At 45.1% G+C, this 26,347-nt stretch overlaps 1 protein-coding gene across 1 annotated transcript in view; it reads right to left on the bottom strand.

Annotated features, from left to right (window-relative positions):
• The window catches only part of BACE2 (beta-secretase 2), a 59,024-nt gene that overhangs the window by 12,618 nt on the left and 20,059 nt on the right, over positions 1-26,347 (bottom strand). The window contains exons 2-7 of the mRNA XM_073668462.1: positions 16,386-16,474; positions 12,068-12,284; positions 10,523-10,651; positions 7,491-7,625; positions 5,388-5,489; positions 4,383-4,532 (exon numbers count right to left, since the gene is read on the bottom strand). Coding sequence (XP_073524563.1) covers positions 4,383-4,532; positions 5,388-5,489; positions 7,491-7,625; positions 10,523-10,651; positions 12,068-12,284; positions 16,386-16,474 — 822 coding nt within the window. The remainder of the gene's footprint in view (positions 1-4,382; positions 4,533-5,387; positions 5,490-7,490; positions 7,626-10,522; positions 10,652-12,067; positions 12,285-16,385; positions 16,475-26,347) is intronic.

Genomic DNA, 26,347 nt, shown 5'->3' with positions numbered 1-26,347 from the left:
CGGCCAGTACCAGCAGAAGGACCTCGACCGCCGGACCCATCTGCAGGACGGAGATGCAGCCGGGAGATGACAGGCGCTCATCTCCCGGCCAGTACCAGCAGAAGGACCTCGACCGCCGGACCCATCTGCGGGACATGACCGGCGCGAGGCGCTCATCTCCCGGCCGGTAGCAGCGGAAGGAGTGCCGGCGTAGCTGACCTCCATGCGGAAGGGAGGACCAGGGAGCGGCGCTGCGGGTCGGGATACTTCTGCTGCGAGCGCCCGCTCATGTCCCGGGTTCTCGCTGCGGAAGTAGCCGCACAGGCAGCGCCGCTCCCAGGTCCTCACCAAGACGATTTGATGATTGGTCGCGGTCTTCGGACCCGACCAATCACTGATCTTAAAGCAAAAGTTAAACACCGCTGTGCTGATTGGTCGCGGACGCTGCCCGCGACCAATCACCGATTTTGGCGCCACATTTAAATACCGTCCGCGACCAATCAGCACAGCGGTCTTTAAATGTGGAGCCAAGATCGGTGATTGGTCGCGGACGATATTTAAATTTGGCACCCAAATCGGTGATTGGTCGCGGGCAGCGTCCGCGACCAATCAGCACAGTAGTGTTTAACTTTTGCGGCAAGATCAGTGATTGGTCGCGGGCCAAGACCGCGACCAATCACCGATTTGTGCGGCACATTTAAATAGCGGCCGCGACCAATTGGATGTCAGCGCCGCTCCCCGGTCCTCCCTTCACACCCTAGCCGCATGGATGTCAGCGGCGCTGCCTGTGCAGATACTTCCGCTGCGAGAACCCGGGACATGAGCTGGCGCTCACAGCAGAAGTATCCTGACCCGCAGCGCCGCTCCCCGGTCCTCCCTTGACACCCTAGCCGCTGATGTCCCCACAGTATCCGCATGGTGTTACAAAGGTCCGGACATTTGTGTTAAAAATCGCTGATTGGTCGCTGGCGCTGCCCGCGGCCAATCACCGATTTTGGCGCCACATTTAAACACCGCTGTGCTGATTGGTCGCCGACGCTGGCCGCGACCAATCACCGATTATGGCGCCACATTTAAATAGCGTCCGCGACCAATCAGCACAGCGGTCTTTAAATGTGGAGCCAAGATCGGTGATTGGTCGCGGCCGGCGCCAGATCAGCGATTTTTAACACAAATGTCCAGACCTTTGTAACACCATGCGGATACTGTGGGGACATCAGCGGTTAGCGTGTCAAGGGAGGACCGGGGAGCGGCGCTGTGGGTCGGGATACTTCTGCTGCCATCGGCCGCTCATCTCCCAGCTGCTCGCAGCGGAAGTAGCCGTACAGGCAGCGGCGCTGACATCCATGCGGAAGGGAGGACCAGGGAGCGGCGCTGCGGGTCGGGATACTTCTGCTGCGAGCAGTCGCTGATCTCCCGGCTTATCGCAGCGGAAGTAGCCGCACAGGCAGCGGCGCTCCCCGGTCCTCACCAATACGATTCCGCTCCCCGGTCCTCACCAATACGATTCGCTGATTGGTCGGGTGCGGAGACCGCGACCAATCAGTGATCTTGGTGCAAAATTTAAACAACGCTGTGCTGATTGGTCGCGGCCGCAACCAATCAGCATTATTGGCGCCAAATTTAAACCCCGCTCTGCTGATTAGTCGCGACCGCCGGCCGTGACCAATCTGCGATATAGGCGCCAAATTTTAACACCGCTTTGCTGATTGCGCCCGGTCGGCCGCATACATATTCTATAATACCCGATGCGTTAGAATCGGGCCACCATCTAGTAAATAATAATAGTTCTCCAGCAGGACTTGGACCCTGTCCACACTGACAAAAGTACCAATACCTGGTTTACACACAACAGTATCACTGTGCTTGATTGGCAGCAAACTCGCCTGACCTTAACCCCATAGAGAATCTATTATAGAGAATCTATGGGGTATTGTCAAGAGGAAGATGAGAGACCCCAGACCCAACAATGCAGACGAGCTGAAGGCTGCTATCAAAGCCACCTGGGCTTCCATAACCCCTCAGCAGTGCCACAGACTGATCCCTCCATGCCACATTGCCGCATTGATGCAGTAATTGATGCAAAAGGAGCCCGACCAACTATTGAGGGCATTTACTTAACATACATTTCAGGAGGACAACATTTTGGATTGTAAAAACATTTTTCAAGCTGTTATAAAGTATTCTAATTTACTGAGATAATGACTTTTGTGTTTTCATTGGCTGTAAGCCATAATCATCACCATTAACAGAAATAAACACGTGAAATAGATCCCTCTGTGTGTAATGTCTCTATATAATAGATCCCTCTGTGTGTAATGACTCTATATAATAGATCCCTCTGTGTGTAATGACTCTATATAATAGATCCCTCTGTGTGTAATGACTATATAATAGATCCCTCTGTGTGTAATGACTCTATATAATAGATCACTCTGTGTGTAATGACTCTATATAATAGATCCCTCTGTGTGTAATGACTCTATATAATAGATCCCTCTGTGTGTAATGACTCTATATAATAGATCCCTCTGTGTGTAATGACTCTATATAATAGATCCCTCTGTGTGTAATGACTCTATATAATAGATCCCTCTGTGTGTAATGACTCTATATAATAGATCCCTCTGTGTGTAATGACTCTATATAATAGATCCCTCTGTGTGTAGTGACTCTATATAATAGATCCCTCTGTGTGTAATGACTCTATATAATATAGGAGTTTCACTTTTTGTTTTGAAGAACGGAAATAAATTAACTTTTTGATGATATTCTAATTTAGCGAGAAGCACACATACATACATAACACATCACACCACAAACATGCATATACACACACATAAAACACCTTCTACATTACGCAACATGGAGTTACTATTTACTTTGTGCAATAATAAAGAATAAATTATTTGTTTGCACTGGGCATTTCATAGGGGAGTGCCGTCTGCCTCACCATGTTCTGGTACTTGTCAAACTGAACGTGACGCAGATCGCTCTCCGCCGTTTACCTTGTATCGTCACCAGGAAGTTCTCTGGTTCAAGCAGTTCCAGACTTTGGTTTCATTATAGTCCTGCACTATGGACAGAAGTAAGTGCCCCCTCCACATTCCCCCTCCAGGAGCTTTTCTGACCTCCCATCCTACATCCATAGACATCAATATGGAGTCACCTCGCTGCAGATATAACGGCTCCGGCTCTTCTGGGATTGATTTCTACAAGATTTTGGAGGTGTCTGTGGGAGCTTTTGCCCCTTTATCCAGTAGAGCATTTGTGAGGTCAGACCCTGATGTTGGGGGTCCGGGCTCACAATCTCCATTATAGGATGGGGCTGAGGTCCGGGATCTGTGCGGCCGCTCATGTTCTCTCCCCTCCATGTCTGTATGGACCTTGTGCACTGGGCACAGTCATGGGGAACAGAAAAGGCCCGTCCCCAAACTGTTCCCACAAAGCTGAAGCTACAATTGTCCACAATGTCGTAAGATTTCCCTTCACTGGAGTTGAGGGTCTTAGGCCGCCCCCTGATAACAGCCCATAGCATTATCCTCCTCCACCATCTGTACAGCGGGCACAATGCAGTCAGGGGGTAACGTCCTCCTTGAGTCACCGAACCCAGCCTCCTCCATCAGAGAAGTGCGATCCATCACTGCACAGAACACGTCTCCTCCAGAGTCCAGTGGTGGCGGCTTTACACCACTCTATCCGACGCTCGGCATTGTGCTTGGTGATGTACGGCTGCATGCAGCTGCTCAACTATGAAGCTCCCGGCGAGGGCGCAGTGTTTGTACCGATACCAGAGGAGGTCTGGACTCTGCAGTTATGGGGTCAGTAGAGCGGTGGTGACTTTTCTGCTCTCTGCTCCTCAGCACTCGGCCCCCCGCTCTTTAATGTCTCCTTAGTTGCTGCGGTTCCTTCCACGTCTCAATAATATCACTCACAGGTGATGGGGAAGATTCAGGAGGAAGAAATGTCATGGACGGACTTGTTACCCCGGTGGCTCCTATTACAGGACCGCGCTGGTATCAGGGAGCTCTGCACCACCGGACACACTGGCCCAATAGTTTCTCAGTGTAATTCACAGTTGCACATTTTGATATCTGCTGTGGATTTGCAGTCGGGTTAGCTGTTGATTAATAGAGATAATCCTTTACATTCTTCTCTTTATGGACATTAGCAACAATCTTACTTATATCTGTGGAGATTTCACATTCACCATATTAAAAGTAATTTTTATTGCTTCTAGGGAAAAGCTGTGATGCTGTTTCTTTAATGGTGGCACGCACGCCGTTTCCTTGGGATCTGTTTCCCAAATGTCCTTGGAGGCCTAAATTCTGCTAATGAAACGACTGTACCAGTATAATATTATTATTATTATTATTATTATTATTACTACTACTACACTGAACCTGAGGTTTTATGGTGAGACGGAAGGACATGCTGGAGTTCACATCCCGCAGATAGATGGATATGTCCGGGAAGTACGCCCAGGGCTCCTCCGTCTTCTCCCAGCACGCAAGCTGCAGACCCATCCAGAACTCGTTATTGAAATTCTCAATCTACACAATCAATGAAAGGAAGAAAAATAAAACTTTACAGCAACAACTTCTGCCAACATGGACCTAGAAAATGTCAGGTAATGACGGGTGAAGTGTTGGAAAGAGACATTTTGCCAATGAAACAAGTAGCGGCTATATTTATAGGAAATGTCAGTCCAGAGCCCGGACCTGCAGTTATAGATATTATATATCAATTCTATTTATTTACACAATTATGTTTAATATATTTTAGTAACTCTTCTTCTTTCGCCCCCATTAATTATGTGAATTGCAAGGAAACAAAAGAAAAAGGAAATTATATATATTTATTTTACTTTACCATTCACATAAGTGATCAGTGGGGATAAAAAAAGAAAGAAGAAAAATTAAATATGATAAATGTAATAATTGTAAAATCTAAATATATTTTATTACATTTATCATATTTAAATCTTTCTTCTTAAATTTTGGGTAAGATCCAATAGTCCAGTATTCAGAAGCAGCAAATTATCTTCTACCACTGGGTATAGAATACTCGATCCATCTGGCCCGAGGAGAAGGTGGCGCCGCCGTCTCCTTCATTTTCCAGTTACGTGTTGTGTTTGGTAAAGGAGAGAATGTGGCGCTATCTCCAGACAGAAAAGCAAACACCATAATTACACATGAGGCTAAAAGGTTGAGCGACATGGATCAAAGGTTCAGTCATTTCTCTACAAAATTTAATTTGTAGATTAACAGAACTTTTTGAACAATTTTTCTTTTTACTTATCTGTTATGTTTTTTTTTGTTGTTTTTTGTTTTTTTTACTAAAAAGGTATAAAGTCTCCTCCGCTCACGCTCAGGACTTTTACTGAATATTTTCCAATCAGAACTCACCAAAGACGTCTGAATGATCCCTTCGACCACTGCATTGAATACTTTGTCAGGCAGTCGCAGGAGGGTCGTGCCGCTGTCCACAATGGCTTTATCTGAATTATACTAAGGAGAAAAGAAAAAAAAAAAATATTATAAAGACAGAAACCCACCCTAATCATTGCATCCTGAGGAATTTATCTATAGTCCTTCAATTTTAAAGAGAAGCGATCAAAAAATGACCTATTGATTAAAATGTGTTTTTCCCCCCTTTAATTCCTGCTGTTCCATCAAGTATACCATTTTTTATTTATTTTTATTTTTTTTATAATCCGCCATACGGTTTCAGAGATATGGGCCTTTTTATTTACTGATCATTTTTATGGTCTTTACTAAGAGGGTGTGACTCACAGGGTAATTATGCAGAGCAGCCTAAAGACACGCCCTCGAGGGTCCTTTCAGTCACGGCCCCTTCATAAAGGCCCCAAAAAGAAAGCAGTAAATTTAAAAGCCCATATCTCTGAAACCGTATTGCGGATTTAATTAAAAAAAAAAAAAAAGTGAATACTCAAAAGCAAAAACTGCACACACTTGTCCTGGTTATAGTTGCTTGTAAATTACTGAAGTGAGCAGTTAGCCAGTCACCTTCACACACAACTCTGGTCACAAGCCAAGAAGAGATACACTGCCCTGGGTAGTGCACAGCACCGGATGGGAAACTGTCGAGTCCTGGGACTGGAGCAGTTCCAAAGGATCAGTCACCTGAACTAATTATTATTTAACGGCCTTTAGCTCGATCTGGAGCCATGGCGACTTGATGGATGAACGCTCTGTAGGAAGATTGATCTCGAGAAAACATAGATAGGTCCAAAGGGTCTTCTCCGCCGTTATCTTGATTGTATCAAGCTATCGGGTTGCTGCTCTACCTCTTCGCTTTGTTCCTTCTATTCTCCAGACCATGATGTCCTTCTTCAGTGATTGCTTTCCGTAGGAGGTGTACAAAGTAGGCAAGTCGTAGCTTGGAGATCCTTGCTTCGAGTGACATGTCTGGTTTGATTTGCTACAAAACTGATTGGTTTGTTCTTCTTGCCATCTATGGCATTGAGAACATCCTTCTCCAGCATCACATTTCGAAGACATGGATTCTTCATCGTCCAGGTTTCACATCCGTATGTTACTACAGAAAAGACCAGACAATGTACAAGCCGTGTCTTCATCGCCAGTGAAATGTTCCTCGATTTGAAGACCTTGACCAATGGCTTCTTTGTTGATTTGCCCATAGCTATTCTCCTAGTGACTTCCAGTGTCGTTGCTGCATCTTGAGTGATCATCGATCAGAGTAGGTTGAAGTCCTTTACAACTTCCAGTTCATCATCGTCCATCTCAAATGTGTCCCGGTTGTACCTGCCAGTAGTCAATATCTCGGTCTTCTTTGTTTTGAGTAGCAGGCCCATGTTCAAGCTTTCCATCTAGACACTTCGTAATAAGTCCTTCATTCCATCTACGCTTGTTGCGATCAATGTTTTATCATCTGCGTATTTAAGATTGTTGTTGATTCGTCCAGTAATTTTGCTTTCTTCTTAGTTTTCCGCAAGTCCAGCCATCCTGAGAACCTGATCTAATAGAACTGTATTACTAAGGTATACAAGTTATTCTTCTAAGCGGATTTAGTTGGGCTGGAAAATCCATGGATAAAATTAGGTTCTGCTTGATGAATGAGTGTCACTCATGCCTACGGGCTGTATCTGGTATCACAGTAGTCACCAGACGCTCCCTCAGGCACAGTTCAGATGATTTTTCACTGACCAGCAGTCTTCTGACCAGAACTTACAGCATCATAGGTACATATGAGGATCTAAGTTCGGGTTGGGAGTTCCAAGGTCAGCTCGGGCATTGTGGTCGCTCTACAAAATGGCCGTTTGAATCCAGATGTAGAAAAAAAATAAAGTGGCATCATTGCTGCTATAGAAAAAAAAGTCCAGCGCGTCCAAAAGCCCGACTGTCAATTCCAAGATGCAAAATAGAGAAATAGAAAATCAAAAACAAATAATAAACTTATCGAAGTTCCGTCTCTGGCTTCTTCCTAGCGACTTTAGATCAGATACAAAACATTTTCTCCCCATTTACCTCTGTACAATCCAGGTTTAAGTTTAAGCCTCCAACTTCAAACTTGAGAACCTCCACTTGGTAATACCACTCCTCAGTGATCGGCGAGTACCAGATCTCACCGGTGTACAGACTCGGCTCAATCCCACCCATGACCTGCAGGAGGGAAGCGCATCATGAGAAGCCGGTCACAGGGATTGACAAGAGAAGGAGATTATTTTCAAGCATTTTTATTTAAATTTTCACATTTTCATTTTTTTTTACAGCAAAGGACAACACCGAGCGTGCCGACACCACACCTCAATATATACAAAACAGTAATCTAGTGAGGATACACACACAAAAAAAAAAACAAACAGTATACATCTATAGCATAAAACAAAAAAAAAACATACAAACTAGAAATTCAGCAACAAGCAGCTGCCACGTAGAAAAAGCTCATGCATTTTGTTTTTAGATGTCGCTTATAACTGCACCTCAATAGCAACATCTAAACACACCCGAATAGCGGTGGCAGATTGACACAAAGCAGCACCGATATAGGAGCTTTCACCAGATTTTATGTTGATCTGGATACACAATGTAGTTGTGGCTGCAGAGTCGAACAAAACTGTTTTTTTTTTGTCTGTTTAATTTTTCTCAGTTGTAGAGATCTGAGCAAAGTGTTTGGCACCTATAGAATAAAAATAAATTAAAAAATAAAAGTGGGTTTTATAAGTTTTCATTGTAGGCATGTACTTCTTCTCCCTGTATGTTGCTGACCAATCATTAAGCAGGCGGCAACAGTAGTAAAAGAACACGCCCCCACCATAGCTTAGAGCAGAGGTCCCCAACCGCCGGTCCGCGGACCAGGACCGGGCCGTTGGGGGTTTTTCAGCCGGTCCGCGGCGCCGCTGACAGCTAGCTCCGCGGCCCTGCGCCTGGTCAGAGCTCGCTCTGTGTGGATTTATAATGTTTTCTGCCATAGCCGTGACAGCTCGCAGCTCCCGGCAGAGAACATTATGCAGGACGGGGTGGGGCGTCGGGCGGGTCTTAGTGACGCGGCCCTCCTGCACAGCATGGTGTGTTCCTGACGGGGTGGGGCGGCAGGCTCTCCTCACTGACACGCCCCCGGCAGAACATGTTATGTGTGGCGTGCTGGGGCAGCAGACTGGCTTCAGTGACGCGGCTCCCGGTACCGGTGTTCAGTGTGTAGCGCTGCTAAGCATCAGCGCTGTATACACGGACGCTCAATGTACAATGCTGCTACTTAGCAGCGCTGTACACTGAGGTCCCGCCAGCATCCTCCCCATACAGCTCCACCCCTCCATAACCCCACCCCCATATGACCAAAGCCCCGCCCCCACCCCCACCGGGCCGTGGAAAACTGGTCTTGCTTAAAGCCGGTCCCTGGTGCAAAAAAGGTTGGGGACCTCTGGCTTAGAGCAGGTTTCCCAGTGTGTGAGATGTATGGATACAGCTCTGATCTCCTCCTGGTCTAACTTCCTGCATGAGTCAGTGTGGGGGAGAGGGGTAGCACAGCTGAGTTTAGTTGTGTCACATTACAGGCCCTTTTATCAGCTCTCCTGATTACTGAGTGTGTCAGTGACCACACTTATGTCTGCTGTGCTCAAGCAACTTGTAATCGCTCTGCAGCGAGATCAGGGCTGTCATTATATCTCACATAGAGCCAGCCTGTATGTTCTGGGCTACTGCTGTGCGAGATGTAACGAGACCCTGTTCTGATCTCACTGCAGAGCGATCACAAGTTGAGCAAAACAAATACAAGTGTGATTGCCTGTCCATAAATTTCAGTAGTCTGGGTGAAGAGCAGTGCAGCAGAGCTGAAAGTGCTATGAGAGGAGGAGAGCTGATAGAAGTCTTTGTAATGTGACACTGCTAAACTCAATTGCACTCCCCCCCCCCTCCTCCCACACAGGAGGTTAGACCAGGAGATCAGAGCTGTCTTATACATCTCACACACGCTGAGAAACCTGCTCTAAGCTACGTTGTGGGTGTTCTATTTTCCTTTGAGTGTCGCTGCCTGCTAATGATTGGTCAGCATCATACAGGGAGAAGACGTGCACATCCTCCCAGCGAAAACTGTCAGATAACACTGACTTGGACTTAACAAAAAAAAAAAAATTATTGGGTATCAAATACTTTGATTGCTCCACAATGGAGAGGCAAAATTAAAATATTAAAAAAAAAAACAAAAAAAAAAAACAACACATGTTTCATTCTGCTCTGCAGCCATTATTGCATCGTGTGTCCAGTTCAACATGAAAAATTTGGTTAAAGGTCCTCTTTAAAGCAACGTTTTGGTTGCCTGTAAAAAATTAATACATATAAAATATATACACAAATATAAAACTATTTGCCCAAAAAAATAAATAGTGATGTCTTTTGACGGGAGGAGGGACGACACAAAAGTACAAAAGAAAAAGTGGCTAAATCCTCGCATAAAAGTCAGAGCGATGTTCTCCCGATAGCTGCTAGTCTGGAGAAGTAGATATAATTATATCCAGTGTCACTGGATACTCGTGGGCCCTAATGAAAAATCTTCAACAATCCCAGATCTTTAAAGGCTATGTGCACACGGTGCAATTTTTAAGCGTTTTTGATGGGGTAACTCAGTGCGGAATTGGTCCCAAAAACGCATTGCAAACCTTATCCCAGCATTTTCTGTGAGATTTTGCAAAATCTGTGCACATGATCGTGATTTTTCCTTACAGAATTTCATGTGCGTTAAAAGAAGTAGCATGTCCGTTCTTTTTGCGCTTTTTCATGCCTTTCCTATTGGAAAAAACGCATGGCAAATCCACAGGTAAAAACGCATCAAAAATACTGCGGAATTTCCACAGTGTCTTTGCTGCCAAAACCTTGCAGAAATTTCTACAAGCAAATACTGATCGTGCGCACATAACCGAATAGTAATACTCTTTTCATGTGGGTCAGAGAGACATTTTGGGGCCCCCTTAGGCTCCATTGCATTTCCTGCACCTATTACAGTTACACCCCTCCTTGCGGCCGATACATTGTAGCACTTAGGAGAATGTATCACAGCTACTTACCAGACTGCCTCCATTGCTGCCCTCGCCGGTTGTGGGCAGACCAGCTCCACACATCTGCATGGAGAAGATATTGGGAATTTTCTCCTGTTCTACCAGGGAGTCAAAGAAAGTTTCTATGGAGCTGGAAGGCTGGAATATAGAAGGGAAAAAAGGAATATAAAACAAAAACGTTTGCAGGAATTAAAAAAAGCTTTCTAGGATTTTCCGTAAAGTGAAGGGTAGGAGCAGACAAGCAGTGCCCCCACCGATCCACTGAGTCAAAAGGGATTGTGTCATTTACTCAGTCTCTTAAGGCCCCGTCACACTTAGCGACGCTGCAACGATCCCGACAACGATACGACCTGTCAGGGATCGTTGCTGCGTCGCTATGTGGTCGCTGGTGAGCTGTCAAACAGGCAGGCTCACCAACGATCAGGGGAGCAGAGACATCGTGGAAAGAATCTTTCCACAATGTCCTGCTCCTGGTTACCAGCCTGCTGAAGCGGAAGCAGGCTGGCTACCATGGTAAACATCGGGTTACTAGGGGCACACGCGCACCTAGTAACCCGTTTATCATGGTTACCACTCTGCTACAGTGATCCGGAGGTTACCGCTCACTGTAGCAGGCTCGTAACCATGATAAACAACGGGTTACTAGGTGCGCGTTTGCCCCTAGTAACCCGATGTTTATCATGGTTACCAACCTGATCGCTGCTCCCGCTGGTCACACACAGCGATGTGTGCTGACCAGAGGGAGGGCAACGACCAAAAAATGGTCCAGGACACTTTGCAGCGATCAGCGACCTCACAGCAGGGGCCTGATCGTTGCAAAGTGTCACACATAGCGACATCGCTGGTGAGGTCGCTGTTGCGTCACCAAAACCGTGACACAGCAGCGATCTCGCTATGTGAGACGGGGGCTTCCTAGGCCTAGGTTTGCCTAGGAAGAGCGCCATACATATGGGTGTGGATGTGCCTGGTACTGCAGCCTTGTCATGTGTAATGAACGGAGCTGCCCTGACTACCAAATCTAGCTTGTTCCAACCATGAGGAGGATGCATCTATGCAGATCTAACATTCAGGAGTAGAGATGACGAGCGAACTGTAAAGTTCAGGATTCGTACCGGGCACGGACCTCTCCTGGAAGTCTGTTTTACAGTTTGGGGAGAAGCAAGACAGGCCAGAGCGAGCAAGACAGGCCAGAGCGAGCAAGACAGGCCAGAGCGAGCAAGACAGACAAATATAGAAAGAGAAAGAAAAAGAAATAGAAAGAAAGAGAGAGTTTTTACAGCTCCAAAGTTAGGGTCCCCATTGATTTCTATGGGGTTCAGGTTCCCGAACTTTGGACTAAAGTTTGGTCGAACCCGACTAACCCGAACTTCCACAGGTCGGCTTATCTATATTTAGGAGCAATGGAAACTTGTTCCAATTTTTGTGATGGCACATCTATCACATGTGCTGGAGAGAAGTCTGAAAAAGCCAAGTAGACGCCTCTAGTATAAAAGTAAAGGGGTCCACCAGAGGTGGTGCCAGGCTTAGGCTGGGGGATTATACGTGACACCTCACCTTGGCCAAGGTCCTGTATGCCAGTCCTAGAATCCCGTGCCAGTTGATTTGAGGCATAAAGAAACTCTCCGACTCCAGGATCGAGGCGATGTTCACTACAAAGGTGGAATTTAAACCCTTCGGAATCGTAATGACATCTTTCCCCAGAACTCCGGTCCAACTTCCCTGAGTGTAACGGACCGTGACGTCAATGCCCAGAGGCTGGTACGTACTGGACCTGCAACATCAAAAAAAATTCTTAATAAATTCAAGTAAAAACCAATAGAGACTTTTTAGAGCTTTATGCTCATCTGGGAAAGTCTCATGATTGGGGGAGCGGAAATATTAGCAGAAGACCCCTATGAACAAATCATTCATGGTCACCCAAAAATCAGATCTAAGAAACGTCGGAGAACTCAGGATTGGGGCCAGAAGTAAAAGCTCTGACAACACATGGGCGGCTTCGATCTCCCCCACTCCCCAATAGTAAGCAGCCATATAAAACGCCAATCTCACCGAGTAAGATGACAGCAGAGCTGAACGTGACATCTAATGGACCACAGCTCATCTGGGGAATGAAGGAGCCGAAATGCTGGTGTCGAATGTTTTTCTTCATTTTTTTCCTCTCATGGATGGCAGCCCCCCCTGTCCCCGCCACCTACAGTGGCATGTAAAAGTTTGGGCACCCCTGATAAAATTACTGTTATTGTGAACAGTTAAGCAAGTTGAAGATGAAACGATCACTAAAGGGCCTAAAGTTCAAGATGACACATTTACTATTTATTTTAGGCAAATAAAAGGTATATATTTTCATCTTTTACATTTTAAAAAGCACCTAGTAGCGCCCCCTTTTGAAAGTATCACAGCTTGTAAACGCTTTTTGTAGCCAGACAAGAGTCTTTCAATTCATGTTTGAGGGATTTTCCTCCATTCTTCCTTGGAGAATTCTTCCAGTTCTGTGAGATTCCTGGGTCGTCTTGCATGCGCTGCTATTTTGGAGGCCTAGCAACAGATTTTCAATGATGTTCAGATGAGGAGACTGAGGGCCATTGTAAAACCTTAAATATGCGTCTTTTGAGGTCGTCTATTGTGGATTTTGACCTGTGTTTAGGATCATTATCCATTTGTAGAAATCGTCCTCTTCTCAACTTCAGCATTTTTACAGATCGTGTTATGTTTGCATCAAGAAAAAGGTTTTACATTTTTAGTCTAAAATATTTGTTGTTAATTAGAAATAGGAATCCATCAATTCACTTTTTTTTCTAAAAACTGCAGAAAAAATTAACGTTTTAAGCTACCAAAAAAAAAAAAAGTATGGAAAAAGCAGAGTACGCACATCCAACCTTTCCAATCCCCGACAGCAGCACGCTGCAGGGCAATGGAACCTACATCTCGCATACACATATGGTGCGTCCTGTCGCTATACTATAAATGGCAGCTATTGGAATAATCCTTCAATGTTTGCTGAAGACCTGATCTCTGATACCTCCACAATCCTCAGAATTAGGGGGCCACAGGGCTGATTCAGTGCACAATACCCTTGAATGTTTTTCCCTGCAGAGCAGCGCTCCCAGACACCCAGGCCGTACAGGGAACTTCATCCTGCGCCATTAAAAAAAATAAAATCGGTGGAGCAGCAGACGGCAGGGATGCCCCTCTGAAAGGGCTGTAGCACTGAAGCCCCTTCGGTAACATGCCATTTTTGCTCCATGCTCATGTTAAGGGAATCACTTTGCCGACACTTTTAAAGGGTCACTAAGTGCATTATAGGGTGCTCATGCTTGGATCATACATAAAGTCTTGGCACCCCTCCGACATGACGGCTTCTATCCTATGTGGCACCGGGCACCCTAGATTCAAAACCCGTGTGAGATTTTAACCCTTAGACGACCTCTGCACAGTGCTACACAGCACATAACTGGCGGGCTGGATCCATCAGACCGATGCAACTGTGTGATGGCAGCGACCGGTGCGACCTGTGTGGCGACATTCCAGCTCATCGATTTCCAGTCTGACTCCGCTTACGTGGGAAGAGCAAAAAATGCCAGAAAAAGGCACCAAGTAAATATAAGGCTGCAGTTGCAATTAAAGGGGCATTTCCCTCTCTCTTTGACATGTATGGTATGTCTCATATGTGGGGGACACAACATCTCAACAACGTCGCCTCCATCTTTCAATGTGGAGGAGGCTGCACAATCGCGACTCTATTCACTACTATGGGACTTCCAAAAATAGCCTGGTATAATATAGGACTTCTGGTACCTCAGGGGGCGTCTAGCATATCCCACCCCTGAGGGATCACTGTTGTATCCAGACACATTGACTCGGGAGTCATTCTAGAACACTGTCTTGGTAGGAAGAAGAAGGGAGGAGGTTCTGCAGTTTCTCTTACTGGAAGCTCAGGATGAACGTAAGAGCGTCACTGGATGTTGCTACGCCCTCTGTGGTCAGGACTGGGCATTGCAACGGGAGCCACAATACACAGGAGAAAGTTGAACGAGATTTTAGTAGAAGTCTTCCGCCCGGAGGTGCAACTCCAGTAACTTTTCTGATTAAAGCCCCATGAGAGTCGCAGCCCGACTCCTCCAAGAGCCACATCTCCAGGGAGAAGGAAAGTATCAGCCGCTGAAAAAGTATTTTCTGGCCTTCTTAGGGTAGATGCACAGTTATTTGGAGCAGAACCTGAGCACAAATGCCAAGATTTTGAACAGTTTTGTATTTTATTTTTTTGGAGAATTTGCAGATTTTCAGCTCAGTGGCTAGGTGCAGAGTTTTTCTAGGAGTTTTTGGAGCGGAAACTCTCTAAATCTGAAAACCTTGGAAGTTTCTGCTCCGGAAAACTCAGCAAAAACAATGTGCGCACCCAGCCTTACATGAACGATGCTGACAAGTGACTGGAGCTCGGCGGTGGATTACACGGAGTCTCCACCTTGCAAGGATCAGTGTGTCGGTCGCTTGCAGTTACTTCACATATGAGCCTGGATCAATAGACATGTCACTGACCTCCTGGTTGGTAATTCTCTCCGCAGAGCTTTTGTCTCACTGTGTCGGGAATTAGAGATGCGGAAACCTGAGCAGATTCCTGGGCTTAAGGCCCCGTCACACTTAGCGACGCTGCAACGATCCCGACAACGATACCACCTGTCAGGGATCGTTGTTGCGTCGCTATGTGGTCGCTGGTGAGCTGTCAAACAGGCAGGCTCACCAGCGATCAGGGGAGCAGCGACATCGTGGAAAGAATCTTTACACGATGTCCTGCTCCTGTTTACTAGCCTGCTGAAGCAGGAGCAGGCTGGTAACCATGGTAAACATCGGGTTACTAGGGGCACACGCGCACCTAGTAACCCGATGTTTATCATTGTTACCAGCCTGATCGCTGCTCCCGCTGGTCACACACAGCTATGTGTGCTGACCAGCGGGAGAGCAACGACCAAAAAATGGTCCAGGACACTATGCAGCAATCAGCGACCTCACAGCAGGGGCCTGATCGCTGCAAAGTGTCACACATAGCGACATCGCTGGTGAGGTCGCTGGTGAGTCACCAAAACCGTGACTCAGCAGCAATCTCGCTAGCGATTTCGCTATGTGAGACGGGGGCTTTACTGGTAAAATCCTCCGATCTTATCACCTTCACAAACAAAGCGCTGACTCACCGCCTGTACTTGTCAGTATCAACACTTCCCAAGTGGGGGTCTAAGTCGCCAACTACCAGCCATGGAGATTTATCTTGAGGAGCATCAAGCCACTTTTGTTGTGTAGCTTCAGGTCTCCAGGACTAGAAAAACATAGTTTCCCAAAAATCAGCACCCCATCTATCCACGGGTTGTATATGGTATTGCATTTCAGCCCCATTTACTTCCATAGCATAGAGCCGAGTTGCAGTACCGCATGCAACCTGGAGACAGGTATGGCGCTGTTTTTTTTAAAAGAAAAAAAGGTAAGCTCTGCATCGATTTCAAGGAACCCAGTCCAGGGTCTGCATTCATTTTAGGGGCTCCAGTCCGGGATTTGTGAGGATTTTGTGAGTTTTGGGACTGTCAATTCTTTAGGAGGACCAGCATCAGGGGTCTGTATTAATTACATGGGTGTGGGTCTAGTGTGAGCTTAGTATTAGTATGTCATGTCTGGAGTTTACATAGAATTTTTTTGGCGTGATGAGGTGGGGGGAAGGCGCACTATTCGCAGGTCAAATGCTACAGGTTGTGGGGTCTTATAGATATGGAAGATATATAATAATAATATTATATATAATAATAATATATATATATATTTTAAACCTAATAATAAAAAAATAAACAACGACATACAACAGACAATAATGTCTGACGCAGGCACTCACCAGTCCAAATGGTAATATGCAGAAATATCAGGATTTGGGGCTCCAGCCACTGCAAAATTACTGCTACCAGTGTCCACCAATATATTTAGCTGTTAAGTAGATAAAAGAAAGCACACATTAAAAAATTGGATACAAATATATTTCCCCTTTAAAAAAAATACATAACATAATATCTGCAGTATTACAATGTACCATGATAAGATTTTAATCACTATATAATAAATCCACTTTCACATATCCATTTAAATACTCCTTTAAATGGTCATAGAAATTCATACAATTCAGCTTAAAACACACATATTCCATGGCATGATGGTATTTCACTACAGCACGCTCTATTTCTTTGTGTGTGTCAGTCTTCACTGAAACCTTGGCATTTTATTAACAAAGCAGGTAAAAGGAGGATAAAAGTTCTAACTGCAAAGTGGCTGAACCTCATACTACTTGCGCAAACTTGGCAGTCCGTAAACTCCTGCTACCAAGAATCCATCCAAATCCAAAATAATCTGTCAAACTACTAGCGATAATCTGCATCAATGGTGTGTCCGCCCCGGTAAAGGTCTTAGTACAATAAAATTGATTCTTTTCTCTTAGTAATTTGATGTGCCAGCGTTGAAAAATTAAGCTTTGAAGCCACATGCAAATCAGGCAGGATGTGCATCGGGGGGGTGTAGATACATTCCAAATGCACCGACACACCCACAATTTACTTACAGGCTAATTTGCATGTAGCTTCAAATCTTGATTTTTACAGCTACATTAGATTACTACAGAACAGGAATCCTATATATTGCGGGACCTAAATCAGTCAGACCACTAATAGGAAAGCCTCATGGGACAACCAATTTAAAGGGGACATGTAATATGAGTAAGACCCCCAGCTTGAGACCCGCTATTGGAGGCAGCGTGAGTGTAGTGACGTCAACAAGCAGGAGTTCCATCTCTGGTGGTCCATCCACGTATTATCAGGACCTCCATTCATTTGAATGGCTACATGCAGTACTATATTTCACCAGTAGTAGCCACTAGCAGATAAAAGAGGGAGTACCAGCAAAATCAACCGATTGGGCCTCAAGACCTTCATTGATCAGATGATCGACCAGCCAGCTTTCTAAGTGGAGAAATGCCAGCAAAAGCAACATCCACCTGTGATGGAAAACAAGCAAACAAGTTTGCATTAACACAAAGGTATTATTTTCAATTGTTTTCAGCCACACGGGTCCCTACCCTTAAAGCGGTTTTCCCCCATAAACATCACCTATCCAAATTACTTCAGGGAATCTGACCACTGGGATTCCAAAATCCCGTGTGAATGGAGTGGTAGTGTGCATAGAACAAGCCTTGCGGGATCTGTAATGGAAGCAATATAAGTGATCGCTGAACTTACCAGGAAAAGAGAAGAGAAAACTGAATGCTATTCAGCTGTTTGCTGTCAGTGAATTGCTGAAAATCTATCCAGATCTATTATTTTTTTTCATATTGGAGTCTGGCTACAATTAAGGCAAGTCCATTATCCGTGAGATACCAGCAAGAAAAATTCCGCTACTGGTTTGTCATCATGTATCAGTGCAGAGCAAATGATGCATTCCTTAAAGAGGACCGTCCCTTGTAAATGCCGCAGTTCTCCTGAATCCGGTGTCGTTGTTCTTTTGTTACTGCGCCTCTCCATTTCTGAGATACGGCTCTCTCTTCCCTGTATATAAATCTAGGCTTATTAGCCAACTGGGTGTGATCCTCGTGAAGACGCTCACTTGTCGAAAAAGGCTTTATTTATACATTGGAAAGATTTAGCCATATCTCTGGAACGGAGAGGCACAGAAACAAAAGGAAAACAACGACGGATTCAGGAGAACAGCGACATTTACACCAGGGGAAAAAAAATAGTTACTTATGGCAAGCAACAGGGCTTTATTAAAGGGATATTGCCATATTGGACTTTTATAGTGTATTCACAGGATATCTGAATAAGAGCGAGTCCAGGGGTGGAATCCTGTGTACAAGGTGGGGGATAGCCATTTAAAGGGTTAATAATTGTTGAAAATAGGCAAAGTGTGGTAATGGGGAAGTTGTCCGGGAGCCAGGGGTTTAATAGATGCCAGTCCTGACAGAGGATAGATTAATGCCATGCTGAGTAAGAGCGCAATATATTAATACAGAAATAGATGGAGGGAGGCGCAGGCAGAAGGCATGTCTTACCATGTCACTGAGAAATGTGCCAAGGCCTTGTCTCTAGCTGAGGAATGTGGCGATAAGAGGCGCCCTCCTCGGCACTACAGAACTGGGCATTCATGGATCTGCCCACCACAGTCAGTACCACCCCAACAATGCAACATATTGTACAGAGCAGAACCAGCCAGATCCATTACATGCATGTCACATTGTATCAAGTCTAACATGCAGGAATTAAAGGGACACAACACCGCAGTGATCAAGCATGTGTACAGCAGGGTTATCATGTCCCCATCTGCTGTGCAGAGGAAGGAAATCTAGCATTCCCTGTTATCAGCCAATTTATGCTGGTGAGCGGCTGACTGAGGGGTCGTCTTCCATAAGATTACTGGCAGATGTCCAGAGAAATCCCTGCCCCCATTATCACTGCTTTATCTCACACCTCTGCAATGCGGAGAACATTTACATCTATAGTGAGAATATGGCCGCAGCTCCACGTTTACCCCGCACAGTTAGGCTAAGTGCACACGATGCAGAAATGCTGCAGATTTTTTTCTGAAACTCCCTGGCAGGAAAAACACATGCGGATTTTACATGCGTTTTTCCTGCCAGGTAGAAGCGTTTGTGAGGCTGTGTGCCCACGATGCGTTTTTTAAAGCAACTCTGCTGCAGAAACACTTAAAAAGCGCTTGGTAGAAGGTCTGCCATGTTCCCCAATGATAATCCCCATGTGCTGTGCACATGCTGCGGAAATTTCCGCTGCGGATTATCATTGCAGAAAAATCCACAGTACTACCAATTATTTTGCGGAAGTGATGCGTTTTCGCCGCCATTGACTTGCATTGGAACGCATGGATTACGCATCACTGCATCTGTACATGCAGAATCCAAGCGTTTCAATGTGCGGATGGTACCTGGGTGTGGAGGACAGGAGACTCTCCTCCGGACCCGGGTACCATAGAAACTGTAAAAAAAAAAAGAATAAAATAAAAAATAAATATTATATTTACCTTCTGATGGCCCCCAGTGTCCTTCTCTTCGCTTGCTGGCATATATATATAGTGTGACCGAAAGAATGGTAAAAAATAAATATTATACTTACCTTCTGATGGCCCCCAGTGTGCTTGTCTCTGCTTGCCGGCAGCTCGCGGTAGATTTAAGGACCTGCCGACGTCGCAGTCGCGTGACCCGTCACATGACTCAATGACGTCACCGCAGGTCCTTTAGTCCACCGCGATCTGCAGGCAAGCAGAGAGAAGGATACCGGGGGCCATCAGAAGGTAAGTATAATATTTATTTTTTATTTTATTCTTTTTTTTTTTTTTTTTTTTTTTTTACAGGTTCTATGGTACCTGGGTCCGGAGGAGAGTCTCCTGTCCTCCACACCCGGGTACCATACACACATTGAACGCATGTATTCTGCATGTACAGATGCAGTGATGCGGATTCCATGCGTTCCAATGCAAGTCAATGGCGGCGAAAACGCATCACTTCCGCAAAATAATTGGTAGTGCTGCGGATTTTTCCACAATGATAATCAGCAGCGGAAATTTCCGCAGCATGTGCACAGCACATGCGGATTATTACTGGGGAACGTATTACCAAGAGTTTTCGCTGCGGAAATTCCAAGGCAAAAAAAGCTTGAAAAACGCATAGTGGGCACGCAGCCTTATACTACGTTGTGTTATAGTAGATCTGTGTGTCAAGAGTTTTTAAAAGGTTGAAGGTAGCCATGAATCCATAGAGATCAACCTATAGCCCATCATGTGGATGCAGAAGAAGGCAAAATCCCCATGGGGCAGATACTAATTGCTCCATATTAGGGGAAAAATTCCTTCCCGACTCCACATACAGCAATCAGACTAGTTCCCTGGATCAGCGTCCATCACAGAATCTGGTGTTCGGAACCTGTAATATTATGTTTTTCATAAATGGCGTCAAGGTGGTCCTTGTACTTTTGTAGTGAGTCAACCATTACAACCACCGTGCCCCGCCGCTCGCGCAGCAAAAGGGACCCCCCACCGTGCCCCGCTGCAAAGAATCTACGTATATATGATTATGATTAATCCTTCTTTCCTATAAACCAGGGGTGGGCTATTAATTTTCCCGAGGGGCCATAGGAGAGACTGACTGTTGTGGAAACCGAACCAAAAGGCTGAAATTAACTCTGCTCAATATTATTAACATATCTATTATAATTATGTAATATTAATTGTATCACTTGATATTGAGCCGAATTAAGCATGCTGAAACCCCCTATATAACGTAGGTGCCCCCACACAGCCCCCCCATATACAGTATGAGCACCATGCAATCCCTCATATACAGTATTAGCCCTCATGAAGTTCCCCCTATATACAGTATGAACCCTAACCTAGCCCCTATATACAGTGTGAGCCCCCACATAGAGGTCCCCGGAGCACTGACACCATATCTGATCTCTCAGTCGCACACGCTGATTGGTGGAAGGAGGATCTGGCGGCTCTCTGCTCCACCAATGTATTCACCGCTATCTGCATACAGCAGTGATATGGGGACGGAGGACACGGTGCTTTCAGCACTCCGACTGTCTCGGCCTGGAGCAGCACAGGTCTGCTCTATACGTGCAGGACGCCCCTCAGCACGGTCGTAGGCTTAGGAGTAAGTAGATCATCTGGAATATCTCCGTACATGTTAATATGATCGGCCCTAAGTTTTGTTTTTTCCCCAAACTGAACCCCCCCCCCGTCTAATAACCTGCCCTGTATAAATAACAAAAGACTGACTGTCACTTCCAGAACGCTGGTGTGTACAGTCAGCGACAGCCAGTCTTCTGTTATTTATCTATTGGCTCTGAGCGAGCGCTCCACCCAAAACAGGAGATCGCCTTGTCCTTGGCTGCTGGGCAGATATCAATTGGCCAAATTATGTCCTAAGCATCTCCATTTTCTCTAGAGCAGTAATGCAATTCAAATGTCATATTCTATGTTTACACGCTATAGCGCTACAGAGCGCGGCTTTAATAACCTGTCCTGGTCCTGCCGTCCATCCATTACTTTAATATCCTGTGTTATTCTTCTCTGCCCCCCCGCTCTAGTTCATTTGTGTCGTCCTTATACACCGGAGATAAAAAACCGTACACTGTATTCTAAGCGCGGCTTCACGAGAGACATGTATACAGGAAAACAATGTTCTTGCCATGAGCATCTATGCCTCTTTAATGCAGCCCATTATTTTATTAGCCTTGGCAGTAGCCAGCAGGCCCTGATCACCAAAGTTAAGTTTGTACATAGGGGGCAGTATTATAGCAGTTATATTCTTGTACATAGGGGGCAGTATTATAGCAGTTATATTCTTGTACATAGGGGGCAGTATTATAGCAGTTATATTCTTGTACATAGGGGGCAGTATTATAGCAGTTATATTCTTGTACATAGGGGGCAGTATTATAGTAGTTATATTCTTGTACATAGGGGGCAGTATTATAGTAGTTATATTCTTGTACATAGGGGGCAGTATTATAGTAGTTATATTCTTGTACATAGGGGGCAGTATTATAGCAGTTATATTCTTGTACATAGGGGGCAGTATTATAGCAGTTATATTCTTGTACATAGCGGAGGTATTATAGTAGTTATATTCTTGTACATAGAGTCAGTATTATAGTAGTTATATTCTTGTGCATAGGGGGCAGTATTATAGTAGTTATATTCTTGTGCATAGGGGGCAGTATTATAGTAGTTATATTCTTGTACATAGAGGCAGTATTATAGTAGTTATATTCTTGTACATAGCAGCAGTATTATAGTAGTTATATTCTTGTGCATAGGGGGCAGTATTATAGTCACAGAAAGTCAGAGTCAATTGGCTACAAGTTAACCCTGAGTCACAAAGCACCTTGTGCTTCTATAGGTGACCAGAAAAATGCCCAAAAGAAAAATGCCCACAGGAAAGTTGCCCACACGGGAAAAACAATATTTAATCGCTTCTACCCCCTGGACCTGTAATACGTTATATAGCTCCGAATCCAGTGTACAAAGTGACCCTGGGCTGTTAAGGCATGTGCCCAGTTTTCAGTTTGTGAATACAGCCTTAATAATAAATTATTATTATAATCTTTTTATTTATATAGCGCCAACATATTCCGCAGCGCTTTACAATTTAGACAATTTACAGACATCATTGGCACTGTCCCCATTGCCTTAGCCCTCTTTAATAAACTGTTGTTATTTTGTCCATGTGGGCATTCATGGCTGTGGGCATTTTTTATTGAATCACTTCTATTATATTACAAACTGTTATGCTGGAGCCAGTCAGCTATTTGTGCCATGTTGGCGCGGGCAGCACCCTGCTGAGACACTCCATAGAAAGTTACTGAATATTCAGCTACGCAACACGAGGCCACGTTAGACACCAAGTGGAGCAGGTCCTCGGCTTCTTTGGAAAAAACCTTATTTACACTGTGCAGAAAATGTAACCAAGCTTCATTACTGTATAATTAAAAGTTCTACAACTTTCGAATATATTTTGAGTTTCGATTCTTCACCATTGTGCTTGCTGTCAGTCTATTACAAGATGCTTGATCACATACAGAGCCTTCAAATCCATCATCCTCATAGCTGAGGGTTTGCTATAATTCTGTCCAGACAATCCTAAACATCACAGCACATCTCTCCTGTTCTGAAAGTCTGTTTCAATGTCTCAGCGCTGGGATAAAAGCATCACTATGGATTTAGTCTTTTTAGCTCATAGATTATTTCATAGACCGGATACAACTGTAGCAAATCCTCAGCTGTAAGAAGAAGTGTTAGGGAATATTAAAAATATAATATAAAATATAATATATATATATATATATATATATATATATATATATATATATATATATATATATATATATATATATATATATATATATATATATATATATATATATATATATATATATACACACACACACATACATACATACATACACATTGCTCAAAAAATAAAGGGAACACGTAAACAACAGAATATAACTCCAAGTAAATCAAACTTCTGTGAAATCAAACTGTCCACTTAGGAAGCAACACTGATTGACAATCAATTTCACATGCTGTTGTGCAAATGGAATAGACAATAGATGGAAATTATTGGCAATTATCAAGTCACCCTCAATAAAGGAGTGGTTCTGCCGGTGAGGACCACAGACCACATCTCAGTACCAATGCTTTCTGGCTGATGTTTTGGTCCCTTTTGAATGTTGGTTGTGCTTTCACACTCGTGGTAGCATGAGACAGACTCTACAACCCACAGAAGTTGCTCAGGTAGTGCAGCTCATCCAGGATGGCACATCAATGCGAGCTGTGACAAGAAGGTTTGTTGTGTCTGTCAGCGTAGTGTCCAGAGTCTGGAGGCGCTACCAGGAGGCAGGACAGTACACCAGGAGAAGACGTGGAGGGGGCCGTAGGAGGGCAACAACCCAGCAGCAGGACCGCTACCTCCGCCTTTGTGCAAGGAGGAAGAGGAGCACTGCCAGAGCCCTGCAAAATGACCTCCAGCAGGCCACAAATGTGCATGTGTCTGCACAAACGGTTAGAAACCGACTCCATGAGGGTGGTATGAGGGCCCAACGTTCACAGATGGGGGTTGTGCTCACAGCCCAACACCGTGCAGGACGCTTGGCATTTGCCACAGAACACCAGGATTGGCAAAGTCGCCACTGGCGCCCTGTGCTCTTCACAGATGAAAGCAGGTTCACACTGAGCACATGTGACAGACGTGACAGAGTCTGGAGAAGCCGTGGAGAGTGATCTGCTGCCTGCAACATCCTTCAGCATGACCGGTTTGGCAGTGGGTCAGTAATGGTGTGGGGTGGCATGTGCTCGCCAGAGGTAGCCTGACTGCCATTAGGTACCGAGATGAGATCCTCAGACCCCTTGTGAGGCCATATGCTGGTGCGGGTGGCCCTGGGTTCCTCCTAATGCAGGACAATGCCAGACCTCATGTGGCTGGAGTGTGTCAGCAGTTCCTGCAAGATGAAGGCATTGAAGCTATGGACTGGCCGCCCGTTCCCCAGACCTGAATCCGATTGAGCACATCTGGGACATCATGTCTCGCTCCATCCACCAACGTCACGTTGCACCACAGACTGTCCAGGAGTAGCCGGATGCTTTAGTCCAGGTCTGGGAGGAGATCCCACAGGAGACCATCCACAACGTCATCAGGAGCATGCCCAGGCGTTGTAGGGAGGTCATACAGGCACGTGAAGGCCACACACAATACTCAGCCTCATTTTGACTTGTTTTAAGGACATTACATCAAAGTTGGATCAGCGTGTAGTGTGTTTTTCCACTTTAATTTTGGGGGTGACTCCAAATCCAGGCCTCCATTGGTTAATAAATTTGATTTCCATTGATGATTTTTGTGTGATTTTGTTGTCAGCACATTCAACTTTGTTCAGAACAAAGTATTCAATGAGAATATTTCATTCATTCAGATCTAGGATGTGATATTTGAGGGTTTCCTTTATTTTTTTGAGCAGTGTATACACACACACATACAGTACAGACCAAAAGTTTGGACACCCCTTCTAAATTGTACATTCACACTGAAGGCATCAAAACTATGAACACATGTGGAATTATATACTTAACAAAAAAGTGTGAAACAACTGAAAATATGTCTTATATTCTAGGTTCTTCAAAGTAGCCACCTTTTGCTTTGATGACTGCTTTGCACACTCTTGGCATTCTCTTGATGAGCTTCAAGAGGTAGTCACCGGAAATGGTCTTCCAACAATCTTGAAGGAGTTCCCAGAGATGCTTAGCACTTGTTGGCCCTTTTGCCTTCACTCTGCGGTCCAGCTCACCCCAAACCATCTCGATTGGGTTCAGGTTCAGGTCTGGTGACTGTGGAGGCCAGGTCATCTGGCGTAGCACCCCATCACTCTCCTTCTTGGTCAAATAGCCCTTACACAGCCTGGAGGTGTGTTTGGGGTCATTGTCCTGTTGAAAAATAAATGATGGTCCAACTAAATGCAAACCGGATGGAATAGCATGCCGCTGCAAGATGCTGTGGTAGCCATGCTGGTTCAGTATGCCTTCAATTTTGAATAAATCCCCAACAGTGTCACCAGCAAAGCACCCCCACACCATCACACCTCCTCCTCCATGCTTCACGGTGCGAACCAGGCATGTAGAGTCCATCCGTTCACCTTTTCTGCGTCGCACAAAGACACGGTGGCTGGAACCAAAGATCTCAAATTTGGATTCATCAGACCAAAGCACAGATTTCCACTGGTCTAATGTCCATTCCTTGTGTTCTTTAGCCCAAACAAGTCTCTTCTGCTTGTTGCCTGTCCTTAGCAGTGGTTTCCTAGCAGCTATTTTACCATGAAGGCCTGCTGCACAAACTCTCCTTTTAACAGTTGTTGTAGAGATGTGTCTGCTGCTAGAACTCTGTGTGGCATTGACTTGGTCTCTAATCTGAGCTGCTGTTAACCTGCGATTTCTGAGGCTGGTGACTCGGATAAACTTATTCTCAGAAGCAGAGGTGACTCTTGGTCTTCCTTTCCTGGGGCGGTTCTCATGTGAGCCAGTTTCTTTGTAGCACTTGATGGTTTTTGCAACTGCACTTGGGGACACTTTCAAAGTTTGCCGCCCAATTTTTCGGACTGACTGACCTTCATTTCTTAAAGTAATGATGGCCACTCGTTTTTCTGTACTTAGAATTTGTATTATGGCAAGAAAAAAACAGCTAATAGTCTATTCAGTAGGACTATCAGCTGTGTATCCACCAGACTTCAGCACAACACAACTGATGGTCCCAAC

Source organism: Phyllobates terribilis, unplaced genomic scaffold (genome assembly GCF_046119375.1).
Source record: "Phyllobates terribilis strain yellow unplaced genomic scaffold, ASM4611937v1 Scaffold_2__4_contigs__length_985480577, whole genome shotgun sequence".
NCBI lineage: Eukaryota > Metazoa > Chordata > Amphibia > Anura > Dendrobatidae > Phyllobates > Phyllobates terribilis.
This window is presented reverse-complemented; position numbering and strand designations above follow the sequence as displayed.